The sequence below is a fragment of the Varroa destructor genome, unplaced genomic scaffold (assembly GCF_002443255.2).
Source record: "Varroa destructor unplaced genomic scaffold, Vdes_3.0 BEIS01000005.1, whole genome shotgun sequence".
Classification (NCBI taxonomy): Eukaryota; Metazoa; Arthropoda; class Arachnida; order Mesostigmata; family Varroidae; genus Varroa; species Varroa destructor.
The window spans coordinates 15,925,602-15,940,644 of record NW_019211458.1 but is presented as its reverse complement, the minus strand read 5'-3'; the positions used below and the strand labels follow the sequence as shown (position 1 = coordinate 15,940,644).

Genomic DNA, 15,043 nt, shown 5'->3' with positions numbered 1-15,043 from the left:
CCGTGATTGAGATCGCATCTAAAAGGAAAGGCATCGACCGTTTCGAACGTAACATCGAAACCAGTTGGCTAGCAACGGACCGTTCGGACGAGATCGAATCAGCCAACCGCCATTCAGCCGCCTGATATAAAAAAAATCAGTCTAGATATTCACAATACGCCCTGAACTTAAAAGTCTCTATACTTTTATTATACTACCGGTCTATGTATCGATTCTGTAGGTGATCAGCAATAATGATAGCTTGTAAACTAGCTTTACGATTTCAAAATGCGTCTATAGCATACACTTTGAAAATGTATGGATATAGGTAAAAAAAAAATGTTTTTAAATTTCTAAACATACCTTGACCAGTCCGTGATGTTCGACATAGAGAAATGTCTCGTTTTAGCCTTTGACAGTGTTTAAGACACTTATACTGAATATGAAGTATGCGAACTTCTACGCAAAAGACGTTAGAAGTAGTACGACAAATGGTCGCTTAAAAGAAAGGTGTTCTCTTAGCGCACTTTTAAGGTAGAACTTACCTTGTTGGTATTGTTTTATTACTTGGTCTATTGTTATATATATCTATCCGTTTTGATTTGAGCTTCGAAAAGATGACGTGCGTCCTATACTGGCGTTAGGCGTTCTTCCTGAGCAGTGTTTATGTCCGATAAATTGTTTTCAAGTTAGGTAGACAAAATATGTTGCTATGGTACCCTCATAAGTGTACATTTCAGATGTTTTTAGACAGGGGTGTTTCTGCATAAAATTCAATTAATATACAAAGAGCTTTTACGTTGTGTTGGGCATCTTAGCAAAGTACATTTAACGCGTTTAGATTTGCTCTGTTCCTCCATTAGTCATAGAATCAATTTACGGCACAAAGGCAATCGAAAAATCAACGCTGATCATTGTACACAGTCTGTGACTATTTATCGGCTTTTGGATATTAATATCCGAAAGATAGATATATATATATATATATATATATATATATATATATATATATAATGCTGTTTTTTTTCTCATCGAACAAGAGAAAGTTTCCGGTAAACGATTAACGTTCAAATCCGTTTTCCCTGAAACGCAACTCTCCCAACCCTTTGGTTTGGGTGTGGTTAGCTATTGAAACATGAATCAGTTCACACTTTAATATCTAATGCCTCAGTTAGAGGCTAGCTGATGATTTATATATCTCAGCATTACTAGGTGTGCCCTTCTGAACCTGCAATAAGAATGCCCATTCACTGACTTATATTTATTTATGCAATAGATTGGATTATCAAGTCCTAATAAAGAGTCACAGAATGTTGAACAGTAGAAGAAAGACTTACTCGAGATACATTTTGCCCTTGTTCATCCACCTTAGGTTTCGGGGGTCGAGCCTTATTTAGGTACGTAAACCTATACCAACCGCTATGTCGAGCGGATAGGTTATGTTTTCTAGTCGAAATTCTGAGCGAGCAGTAACGCCAGCCAAACTTCGAGCACGATTGATCGACCTGTTAAACGACACAGAAGCGAAATTATTTTCAACATACCTACGTAGCACCTCGGACGTAGAAGGCCAGCGATTGTTCACGGGAGACTGCATAGTGTACCTATTACGGCGCCCATATTCATAGCTGCAGAGTAAAACGAACGACAGCAACGTATCTCATTCGAATCATACGTGATCCCGTGTGAATAGTATAGATCCGTCGATGTTTTCCAACGTAGCCAATAACTAAGATCGCACAAATCACAGAGCAGTGTATCTGTCGCCTGTCTTGAGATTCTCGCCCGAGAGTTACCACTCATTGGGCGACTAATCTTGTTCTCGCTATAATACCGCGATGTATTCTATAGCAAAAAGGCAAAATATCATTCAGCTCACATAAACGATCCAAGAAAGCATCTTTTGGACAGCTGAAGTGTGCTACATCTGTAGTTACACTGTTTCTCTAATGCTCTCTGGCCTATGAGGTTCAATATGCTACTGATACTCAATGTGCATGTAGATGAATCTTCAGAATTCTCATATTAATCTATTTTAGGCTATTTTTTCTATCACTGTCGTTTTGCTTAAAGTCTGAGTTTATTCAAAAAGAAGCAGAACATTTAGCTAGAATAAAGTCAGATCAAAACGCCTGGAGAAAGTACTCCTCAAGCGCCCATGCAGATTAGACTATTTTTCTTAAGATGATCAGAAATCAATTTTATTGGAATTATTGAAAAAATGAGTACGACCACAATTTAAGTTCTAAACAGGTCAGGCGATACAAATATGTTTTGTCGCTTGTTGTGACCTAGTAAAGTTTTATATGAGAGCAGATGGCAACAATAAGTGGCAAAAATTTACATGTGACGTACCTATAGACAGTCTTGAAAATGGTTAGTACTACTACTACTACTACTACTACTACTACTACTACTACTACTGTGCTTAGGTACGGCTCAGCGAGCGAATTGTGTTAAACCCAACATGTGTGAAGAAACCGATCACAAAATAAACACGTTTTTATAAAATCTAATATAGATTAAAAGAGAAGTGATAACGGTTAGTAATTTTGAAAGATGTGGCTCACGTTTTCGAGTTGTTTATTTACGCTAAACGAAAAACAGGATGTGAAAAATCAACTCCTGTGTTTTTCCGTTGTGATACACGAAATGGTGCTTTGGTTTGGTGTTTAAATTGCGGTAAATTTCTGTACGATATAGTGCGATAGCTTCAACGATGAGAGGATTGGTGGAATAGGACAAGATAATACAATAGCATAACGTACCGCCTTGTAGAATGCATAGGTGACGCAGGTACAGCTTCGACAAGAAGACCGTAACAAGGTAACAAAGCTAGCCGGTAACGGACTACCAACACTACTATAACAAAATGATAAAATAAATGCAATGCCGAGATAGGTCGATAAAAAGAGACAAGAAGAGTACTGTGTATCGTCTCCAAAAATTGAATGGGTGCGCTAGGGAGTAAGCTACTGGCTACCGCCGCCCTGTTTTGAGTCAATGATAGTATATATATATATATATATATATATACTATTAACTCAAAGATGGGGGTGAAAGTCTTCATTTTACGGCTGTACAGTCCACATGTCGCTTCCACACCAAGGAACGAGAACATGGAAAACTCTTGCTAGTTGTTCGGAGCGACTCCACTCAACCATAGTTAACTGCGCTCTATCAGTGCAGAGGCGAAATCGCAGGATCAGATGGATCGGCCGAGGCATCAAACAGATCTTTCTAAAAAGACATGCTCTGAGAGTCCTTCGCATCGACCCGCGGCCAAATTCATAAGTAGAACGATCATGTTTAAACGCACAATATATCAATAGTAAAGACATCTATTAATGTATTGTATCACATAATTTATTAAACCATTCATTATAATCGTGGTCACTTTATCAGTTCAAGCCTCTTTCGTCCTCTCTTTCTCTTTGTTATTCCCGATCCACACTATACAAATCTTGCCTAGCTAACTTCATTTATTCATACCTTCTATATATATATATATATATATATTCAAGTCGCTATGGTTCTGGACTCGCCCCTTTTTTCGAACTGCTCTTTCTCTCTGATTGCTTAACTATCACTTCCCTTATCATACCGTTATGATCATCGTTGTCCATCTCCTTGTTGATCCTTATCCATATTTACACATGTTGAAATCTTTTAGTGAGTGTTTGACAGCCCAGCTCTCCCCTCCTCACCCGTCATCAACAGAGGCTTGGGAGAAGCCCGTCAAAATTTATTGAAAATCCTCAATATATATATATATATATTACGCCATGCTTTTCCTTTTTTCCCTCGATCAATCGTGGATTTAGATGACACGCTTAACGAGATATCATAGCACTTTTGTCTTGTCGACTCTCTGGTTCTGCTAACAGACAGTGGTACGCTCCGCCCACAAATTATATATACAACAATTGAATCACATTCGATACATCCTCGCGAACTCACTATCTGTTTCCTCTCGACTGCTCTGCGTTTCGTAGCACTTAATAATAGAGACTCATCAAATCGATACTATTATATCTATGGCCCTAGCCGTTTTGCTCTGTACTCGCACGCTCGTTAATCAGCGAGCCCTGAGTTCTACTTAATCGAACGTTTTCATTTATTTATTTTTGTTATTGTGTCTTTAACTACTCGAGCAGCAGAAACAGCCATAGTTGCAGGAGAGTCGTTATTTGCAGAAGTGCATTCCGAACCGTGGCTTGACCGATCAGTCGTCTATCATCATCGTCGCGCCGCTCGCTAAGAATAACTTGAAGTTACTAGCAAACGCACAGCCCTGTAATGTGCATGTGGCTGCACGTTATCGTGGGTACGTAGAGCATTGTGTTTTGTACCGATTGTGCAACAAAAAATCTATACGGGTTTTTAGCGATACGTTTGTTATTGTGTTCATGCAGTTAGAGCTATCGTTAATGGGTAGAGATGGAAGTGAAGCTAGCGCGTTCAATTGACGCCATTCCTGTCACGTATGTCTGACATGTCTGGATTACCGCAATGACTGCACACCGCTTCTCCGTCCTCGGGATATATGACATTTATGTACAGTGATGGTAGGTAGCATTTGCCGAATCTCTGCGTTGACTAGTCGTGGTATTGAAAGAGAAGTGTCCAGGTTCGATTTTGCATAGTGCTACACTTACTCCTACAGTACGCTGCTTATATGGGCATTCCGCAAAGGAAAAGTCGACACTAAATGTTTAGGCAATTTTTTTATAGGACGCTTGTGGGAATAAAGTCCTGGTCTCGAAAGAAGGGCAGTCTGACTAGTCGGAGAATGCAGGAGGCCGACACGCACATTCCATACTTTTATATATTATTTAGACTAGACTCTTTCTCCAGGTTTAAATAGGCTTTAAGCTGACGTTTCTCCAGCGTTACGGATTCAACTTTGCCGATGGCCGCCGTACCCCAACAAGGACTCAGGGACAAAAGCAATGCGTGATGTTGATTTTGCTTCCAAATCATTGTTGAAGGATTAGTCTAATATTCGATGACGTATAATGACGCACATGGATCAAATCAGCTTTCGGCCTCGCGGGTCTAGTAGGGCATTAACCTCTGTTATAAATGGACTGAAAGCGGACATTGTCAGATAGACGGACATCACCGGCGAAAACGTATCTATTCAACGGAAAGCGAGATGCTCGGATTGAGGAATATCACGAAGCAGAAGGATATTGTCAATGACTGCTTTGCCTCGAACGTCCCGAGGGTTTGTTTTAACTAAATTATTGAAATCTGTTCTAGAGCTCAAACAAGTATCTCTTTGTTTGTATATATGGCACGCGAAAGATTTTATCCTTTGTCACAATTGACAAAAGTACCATTAGTTCAAGGAGTGATCATTTCCGCCTGCTGTCACACTTCGTGCACGCTCCTATCCATAAAGAGGGCTCGATGGGTTATAACGTATGTATCCCCAACGAGAGGAAATACACACATATGGCCCATTAATAATAATCACTTGCTAAGTCTGATTATACGCGCCTTATCGCCTAAATCATATAATGGCGTCTACGGAAGTGTATGTGTACAAATTTAATGGCTTGATCTACGCTATTACGAGACTGGAGGTTTCTTCAAAAATCTACATCTTATAGCATCTACTAAGCAAAGCTTTAGGTCAATTGTAGAGGTAATAATAGGATTTCGTGCTTGTGATGGTTACGATTGATAGAAGTTGGTCGCTGAAATGTTATGGTACGCCGCTGCATTTAAGTTTTGTACACGTATTTGAGTAGATTTGTCATCAGTTCATCGTTGTTATCAGCGTTGCCGTCTGTCTTATTGATGAAAGAAGTAGTACGAGATTCATTCGGAGTATCCATTAACACCGAGCGTTCGCCTTGAGACTATACACAAAATGTATTCACTAGTGCATGGCGTATATGCATAGCGGACTCAGGGTAAAAATGCGGAATGCATGGGAAACGCTTCTTAGGGCGTTTACGATGATGACTGCGGTGGTGCCTATGTCAGTATTATAGAAAGATGTTTCACTATTTCAGCACGAACATATGTAATGATAGTAAAACGTCACACCGACGCTTGCTCAACGTTGTGGTCAAAAATTCGTGTAGCAATGACGTGTTAGTACTGAGCTGTTCGCTTCGGCAGCGTCGACCTCAGAAAGCCAAACTCACGCTCGCTACGAGATGATGCCTCGTATATGCAGATGGTACAAATGAGTAAGTTCGCGCATGATATATATATCTATATGTAGAGACGTCCAGAGGCAAGCGTAACTTCTGTTCCTGCTTCCAGTCCCTTTCCCCTCTCTCTCTCTCTCTCTCTCTCTCTCTCTCTCTACCTCTCTTATACATTATATATATGGGTGTGTGCATGTGAGTGTGTGTGTGTGTGTGTGTGTGTGTGTGTGTGTGTGTGTGTGTATGTGTGTGTGTGTGTGTGTGTGTGTACGTGTATGTGTGGTGCCTTATTCTTCAACGATTCACCGACGATTTGACAATAGGATGGTAGCTCTGTATTGATTTATGATTATAATAAATAGGGGGGTAGGTTTTTATATTTACTGTTGATGATAATGTTTTTGTTGTTATGTCGTCTCTGACGCTGTAGTGCACCCATGCGGGATAATGATGAACGGAGGGGCTAACTCAGTGACGAGGATAGCATGAGTTAGCTCCCGCACGGGTCGATCTCTTCGTCATCGTCCTCGTCGTCGGAGTGCAGCTGTTGAAGTGCAGCTGCGGCACGCAGTTGCAGCGTAGGCGGGAGCGTCGAAGGGGTGAGTCGTTGGTCGCCAGAACCTGGCGGCACCTGCAGGCACTTCGAGATGTTCTCGGCTGATGTGAGCGGACTGCGACACGGGCTGCGCGATGGCTCCAACAGGGAACGACCACCGTGGAAGCCAGATAGCCCAGACAGCTCCATTTGCCTATAGTAACGCCGACGGAGAAATAAATAAACCAAAATAATAATAATAGCAGGTGACATAACTTAGTAGACATTTTTGAGGTAGATTAATGGTAGGTTTACATTGAATGGACATATGATAGTTGTTGGTTCGGTTCGCAGGCGAGGTGCGGGAGAAAATTCATAATAAAATAATATTAGCCTATATGATATTTGTTATCTATGTGAAGCGCGCGTTGAGATCTCCTTCTTTACCTCGTTCGAAAAAAATTTCCGCTAAAGCATACAACATGTTTTCGGTTGCTTCTCCTCTTCATTGTCGGCTATTTTGTTGTGGTACCTTCAGATGACTATACGTAGTTTGCGTCCGTTTCGATGATTGATACACTACTATACCTTAATCGAAGTTCGGCCGGCGGATGGGGCGGTGGTTGACGCCCGGCAAGGTCCGGAGCGCCGAAAGCGGAGGATAGTTCTGCACTGACAGCTGCGGCGGACGAAAGGGCGGCGAGCTGGTGTAGGTGCTGTAGCTGGTGCGAATGGCTGTGCGAGTTGGATAGGGAATTGGTATGGTGAACGCTATGGGGATGATGCGCCGGTGGTGGCGCTTGCAGTTGCGCCGACACCTGCGCCGATAACGCCGACAGAGCTGACGCCTTGTGGGCGGCAGCTGCGGCGGCTTGTTTGGCAGCCTGCGCCTGGAGCTTGCTCTTCGCCTTTTCTCCCATCTTGAGTTCGGCGGCTTCGGCGTTCGAAATGCCGTCCTGCTTCTTCCATTTGGTGCGCCTATTTTGAAACCAGATTTTTACCTAGAAAGGGACATTATACAAAAGAAAATGTGTGAACGGATTGGTGTTAACACGCTTTATGGCGATGATGACAATGGCTAGCTTCTTTTGTTTCGAGGTGAATATAAGAAGAAGGATATAAAGTTGATAATTACCGTCCCTTGTTAAAAAACAAAAATATACATTATTGATTGCTGAGTATTTTTGGCGCTATCTTGTAAGTTTGCCGTATTTCTTCTGTGGGTATTTAGCGGATAGTGGTGGTCAAGGCGAGATAAACAGTCATTGAAAGATGACCGTTTGTTACTACCAAGTGCTATGTCCATTTAATCGTACCGCCCATAGTCATCGCTCGCAGCAGACCATCACTGGTACGGGATACATCAAAGAAGTTTGTTAAGAATAACAGTGATGTCGGACAGCACTAATATTAGCAGCATAAGTTATAAAACTAATGAAATTTGGTGAGCCACTTATTACTCTCTAAGCCCACGTCGAGCTAAGTTGTAACCATCCTAGCCAGCAGCCAGGCCACTGTTCCCTCACACAGTCCTCTCTTCCGCCCTTTTGTTTTTTAGCGTTCGGCACTAATTTGACGTGACTGATTATCAACCAGTTAATTGATCGGTAGTGCGTATAAATCGATCGCATAATATGTCGTGTATGTCTTACCTGACGTGGCCTGGCACTGTTGACTTATTCAGTCACGTGGTGGACCCTATACTCTAGTTAGCTGGTCGATGACGTTTATCGAGAGAAATATTTGTAGCGTATTAGTTGTACTGGCCACTAGATAAGGTTTATGAGTTACGACTACGACTACGACTACAAATCATTATGTGGCCCAGTGGGCGGTAATAGTTAGTACCGTTTGTAGTGGTTATTACACGTACTATTTGTTTTTTTCTTTCCTTCTCATGTGTCGTGTAAGTACGTGCGTGATGGCTGGAAGGCATCCTGTAATTCTTGCTAACTTGCCGATTCTTTTAGATGCCCACAGGTCCAAGCATTGCCCGCTTTTATCTGCTGCTTGAGCGTCATTCAGACGCCGACAGACAAACACAGACACCCACAAAGCGGATCAGAGTTTTGCCGCTACTCGCTCTCCCGCTTACTTTCTGCCCGATAACCACTGACTGGTCGATCGTTTTTCCATCAATTGTTAGCGTTACCACCGTTGTGTACGACAATTTCTTCTGTTCATTTCTATATCTATCTGTATTTATCTGTCGGAAATCGTAAAGAAGGCTCAATGGCGGCAGTACGCCGGAAAGGGGGACAGTGATCTACTAACTGATAGAGAGTTCTATGTTGGCTGTCGTGATATTGCCCTTTATCGTACGGCAGCAATACCGGTGGCTGCAGCGGCGAGAAGAAAAGATCATCGGGCAGAGGAAAACATCTTCACCATCTGTCTTAGGGGTTCAGACTAGTCGTTTCGACCTCAATTGCGCTACCTCTGATTCCCAGATCGCGCCCCTTTTACTGAATTACTGCTACTGCCACGAAGAATGTCATTATTACACTCCACCATTGCAACTACTCGTACTGTTGCCCACTGGTGGCAGAGCGTGTTGATGAACTCATTGCCGACGGTGAAATGAACGTTATACAAGAGTGCCGTGTATGTGTGTATATATAGACGCTGCGTTATGTGAAAGAGAGGAACAATAAGTGAACAAAAAGCTTGTACCAATAGTACGATCTGACAGACGGGAGAATCACAAATTGGCTCGTCTCAAAGTGACTGATCATTGCGAAACGATCGATTCACCCACAGTTCAGCCCCTGATGACGTTAGCTCCTTGCCAAGGAGGTTCCGTTCTCCGTACTCAAATCTATTCTCTTTTCAGGATACCTCATCCGCTTCCCGCTTGACGCCAGCGCTGGTGTAGACTTTGGAAACGAACTTCAAGGCTTTACAGCAGCGCTGGTGATAACCGCAAATAAATTTGTGTTTTTCTTTTTAAAAAATGCTCGCTTCATTTTCGTTTAACTCAATGCGAAATAAACGAAGCACAGTTATACGGGCGTTTTTTACACGGGATGGCTTCGTGCAGTCGTCATTCAGTCGTCGGTTTTCCTTTTCATAATATCCAAGTCAAGCAGCCTTTTTATCGGTAGGAATAATGCGCCTTTCCGAGATGCCACCAAATGAGAAGCAAGCAACAAAAAAGCTTACGAAGAAAGGGACACTGCAGTCAAGACTGATCGACCCCCCTACTTTTTCGTCGTGCAGTAGCTCGATCCACAGCTATACTTTGCATGCGTTACGGGACTACTTGCTGCAAATGTGTATCGTGCGAGATGCATGTGTCTCTATCCGCGTGTGGTTTTGGAGTCTGTAAGTGCGGAAGAGGAAAATCATCCTCACAGGACGACTGAGCTGGTCGCAGCGGGAGCAGAGGTTCCCGCCTGCTACGGCAGACTGCCCCCCGGCTGGTCTGACCCCTAATTCCCACCCCATACCTAGTTTCTCTGGCTCCCTGTTCCCGCGAGCTCGTAATAAACTGAGATGGATTGCCCGAGGTATATCATCATACGTAGCCATCGGATATATTTGCTTCGCCACAGTTGTTAGTTGCTGGCAGTGGTTCGTTCTAGTATAACTGCGCCAGTATATGTCGCCGCCGTCTCCAACTCCTCGGGCTTTATTTGCTGCGTCATCAGGGGGGATGGTCCACCGGAGTTGACTGGTTCGATGTTTGGGGTCGTCACCGGCGTTTCTGCGACCGCTGTTGTTGTTGCTGGCGACACTTTATAGCACTTTTATGTCTCTTCTTGCCTGTCCTACTGGAACGGGTGAGGGGCAGGACAGTCGGCGGTCGTCAGTAAGCTAGGATTGCCGTAGGCTCCAAGTGCCTAGTCTAGATCAGAGTCAGTTCACGCAACTTGATGCTGCTACTGTTGACGTTGAAGCCGATGTTGACCAACGAATGTTTGGGCTTTGTCCTGTACGCGGAACATCTGAACATCTACTGCAAAGAATCTCATCGAAAGGAACGACGTTGACAAGTAACGTCATTGGCGAACGCGATAATGACAATAGTAACAATAACGTATATTAAAATGACACCGCTGGACCAAGCTCGTCAAAGCATTTTTCGTTTGCAGGCGTTTGGCCAAGAGGATTGCCATAACAGAACGTAACGTATATGAATATAAGGGTCATATTTAGTTTATACTAAATTGTAGTTCTATTATCCAATATTATACTGGTTGTTATACGTGCCATGGTAAATGTGTTTCCCGCTAAACATAACAATTGATTTTCACTCACGATATATGTATAAGATAGCTTAATACGAACAGCATGCGCATAACCGGCCCGGGAATTCGTCCAAACAGCAAATGACGATATAGATTTGAAGTGTAGGCAGTAAAGCACTGTTGACTCTGCGGCTTGACTACCTATAAATCTGACGCTGTAGTCGTCATAGCTGAATCATGCGAATTTCTGAGAGTCTGGCTTTAAATCTTAGTGATAGGAGGTATATGGGTACACAGAACCTCGACTTTGCAAGCAAGATATAGGTAAGTGACATCAACAAGGATCTGGTCGTGCTGAAACTGAGATCGTGACCTATTGTGTAATACCGTAACACTGCACTGCTTCATGTCTAAAAAACTAATTAAGCAATGTTGGTCAACTATCAATGATACATACGAAAATGCAGCGAAAATAGGATTCTACAATCTGAATCATACACACTCCGTTCATAAAAAAACTGACGTTTTTCAGGTGTTAATGCGGGCTACCAATCTTCGCAGAGTTTTTAATAATGGCACGTAATAGGTCTATATATATATATTGCTGGCAGCAGTATTTGTGCGTAAAAAGCCGAAGCCCAAACAGGAAACGAACAAGATCTTGCGCCAACCCCTGTGAATCTGCATTATACTGCACACCGTCACCCAGATCTATTCTCTATGTATGTGCATATACTATAACGACGAGTACCATCATGAAGCCCAGATACAGAGAAGAGCACAAGTGACTGAAGCGTTGATGTAGCCGGATCCATTGGTCAACGGAAAGGAGACTCGAAGCAGGAAAATACGACGATTCATAGCCACCGGCAGAAAGCAGGCCAAGACGGCCAAAATAGACTAGGGCTCATTATAACAACTTTGATAGCTTTTAGATAAGTCCCGTTTATAGCGCGCGAGTCACCCGGCTCTCGTTGGCGCTGCTTTGGCAACTGAGCTAGTTCCCTTCAACCTAGCAACCTCGGCCCAAAGACCACTGCCAGTTGAATAACGGGCAAGCAGTGGGCACTGAGCAAAAGGCGAGATAACAGGGCGCGTCCCTTCTCCAGAATAGATCAGGTCTTGGATTCTCCTAGTAGAACCGGCGCGATTATCCGAAATCTCTGTCGCTCGTGGAGACTTTCGTTTAGCTGGCGTGGTTCGATAGCTGCTGCATTATTAGGCCTCTCCAATAGTTTTCATCGATTTGACACCTTAAAGTCGTCTTTTCGTTAAAACGAATCACGACCAGCCGATGAGTTCATTTGAATCTGCTCCCAGAACAAATTTACGAAGTATCCACGTCAGCGTAGCTTGTACTATAGTATAGAAAGAATATCTAAAGCTAGAACTACGCGTTTGTATCGTACGTATACCTGTCCTTCATTCGAATACACAGAGAATATTTCTGTTTTTTTATTGCCTGTAATAGCGGCAGTGCTAAACTATCTGTTTATGGCATTTAAGCACCTCATCTGTAGCGACAAAAACAACAGCTACTGATAGCTAAATAGAGCTATTTATGCTAGTAATTTTCTTAGATGTGGCCGTACTGACTAAATCCCAACAGCTTTGCCAACCAGTAGCTGTAAAAACAACGCATGACCTCTTTGGCCTCTCTCGTTCACTTCTGTTACCCTGAAAATTACCCTCTGTTTCCCAGCCTTCTATACTCTTGCCACCAACTCTACGAAGGTGGACCTGTTCGTCAGTTCGGCGGTCAGCGAATAACTACTGCTCGCAAGACTAGGCAGATTTATCCATAGCGGTTCCTGAGCCTATCGAGCACTGCGATCTTCTTTTCCGTTACCGGGCAATGTAGGCCAATTTTGCTTGCCACAAGAAGAGTATTACTACGTACTCTTGGTTACCTTTGGATAACGGTACCACAATCTATATAGCACGTACGTGAGTAAGAGATGATCATGCACGTGCCACCATTATGCGACTCTGTTCCAGGACCGCGGCAGTCACTTTATACGGTGCCGCCTCCGCCACTGTCACCGCCATCGCTAACGACGATTATATATGCATGTAAGAACATATATGTAGATATATCTATAGAGATATGACAGGATGCAGTACCATGATGACGCCCGAACCCTTACACATAAGTGACCGCTATTTCGGCGCTAACCAGTTTCCCCATCCCCTCTGTTATGACTCTTTCGATTTCTCACTCAAGTGCTCCTCTCACTGTCCGCTCTTATGCATATGACGTGCATGCTAAATTTGCCAACCGTGTGTCCCGTGTTGTTAATAGAGGTGCGTCATTGTTGATAAGAACAGCAGACATAACGCGTTGTTGTCATTGATGTTGTTGCTCCGACTAATGGGTTCTTCCCGTGCGGAGGTGGTTGAGGGAACTCTACGGGGTTATATGGTCGTACACTCTTTTGGGCTAGTCCTTGTACATGCATCATCATCTCCTATGGCTTCGACTATGAACAGTAGTGCGGCTAAGTATCTTTTGAGACAGTGGAGAAAAAATGGGAAATTGTATGCCCGCGGCCCTTCCTGCTGCCCATCTATTTTGCTGTAACAGGGCTAGATGATCTTGTTGGCAACGACGGTGGCGCCACTTCTGGTGACCGGGGCATTAGTGACAGCGGTGTTAGCCAGTCATGCACGTTAACTCTGTATCTTGTCCAACGCTTGTGGAATTGCCGGTCACAGACCATCATATCTCAGTCATCGTCGCAGCCATTTCGCCGACGGGCTGTGGAAAGGGGTAGACTGACCCCAGACAATTCCTACACAAAATCGACGGGGCAAGGTATATTGTAAGGGTGGTGATTGTGCTGAGGGACGGAGTCTACATATAGTAGAGCAGCGATTTGAGCCACTCCCTAACCGCCTTCGTAGCTGGCAAACCAAGCCGAGTTGGTGCTACCACAACGACGGCAATGACGAAGACGAATAGAGCTCATTAAGTTGTTGAGTTTAATTATTTTATTAGAAACACGCATCATGCCACGTATATCTCGACAGGACGAGAGCGGGAAATTGGTGATCACCTCATTTGGTTCGTCATAACGGTTCATTGTTACAGTGCTACGACAGGTATGCAAATACACGATGTCGTGATTAATATAAGGTGCTGTATTTAAGGAAAGGGAGTTCCCTATTTTAGATGCCGATGAACCACGGGAAAAACAAAGAGATATAACTGCTTAGTAGAATTACATAACCGCGTATCGTTAAGCTAGGTAGCAATCAGCGTCGAATATCGAGCATTCGATATTTTTTAAGTAACAGCTTTTTCTGGTAACGCTCGCAGTCTTTAACTAGGCTCTCGAGGCCGATCAACGATTCGCTAGTAGGCTACGCATAAAAGTATCTTCTGAAAATGTCCTTTTGGTGATCTAAATAAACAAAGAAAAAAAAAAAACGAAATATACCATAAACAAGTCGTTTATAGGATGAAAGGCTGTAGGCCCGCTTATATAAGCATGGCTTCGTTATATATATATATATATACGTATATAGAGACGTGATATTAATAGCAATGTGTAAAGAAGTTCTCATTATAATAATACGTTAGAATGGGGTATTTGAATTTGTGTTTCTGGCTTAATGAAAACGGATGCGTGGACGGATCGATGAAGTATCCAATTTATGACCCGAACCTCTTTTTTCGTTTACGCTCGGCTTGTGACAAAATCACTATTTCTAAGCACAAACAGTTTGGTTGCTTGGAGTTCCGTTTTAGAGATTAGTGCTCTCAGGTAATAATAACAAGCTGTTTTGTCTGTTAATTCTGTCGACTTTGAGTTGCATCATACTTACATACCGTATTGTGCTGTCAGTTGGAACTGGTAAGATCTTGGTTGGTCCTATAGGCCACCGGAAGTATCAGTACACCCATGAGAGACGTAGTTACCAGCGAGCATCGTCTAAATACCTATCTTATATTGTACCTTGTTAAATAATTGACAATTGGTAGCACTTCATGTAGACATTAACGAAACTATTTTCTATTGAAAACAGCAAAAGCACTCAACGAAGGTCAACTGGCCTTTTAGACGAATACGCGCCCAGATCTCCCACTGCGTCAATCCTTATTCGGCATACCATCAAATTTCCCGCTCACGGGAACAGGAACCGAAGACAGTCAGCCGGCTGAGTGCAAC

At 43.1% G+C, this 15,043-nt stretch overlaps 1 protein-coding gene across 1 annotated transcript in view; it reads right to left on the bottom strand.

The window, feature by feature from the left end:
- Nucleotides 1-3,323: 3,323 nt before the first annotated feature.
- The window catches only part of LOC111251594 (uncharacterized), a 137,617-nt gene continuing 125,897 nt past the window's right edge, over nucleotides 3,324-15,043 (bottom strand). Inside the window, exons 4-5 of the mRNA XM_022808282.2 lie at nucleotides 7,270-7,682; nucleotides 3,324-6,895 (exon numbers count right to left, since the gene is read on the bottom strand). Of these exons, the coding sequence (XP_022664017.2) occupies nucleotides 6,637-6,895; nucleotides 7,270-7,682 (672 nt within the window). The 3' untranslated portion in view covers nucleotides 3,324-6,636. The remainder of the gene's footprint in view (nucleotides 6,896-7,269; nucleotides 7,683-15,043) is intronic.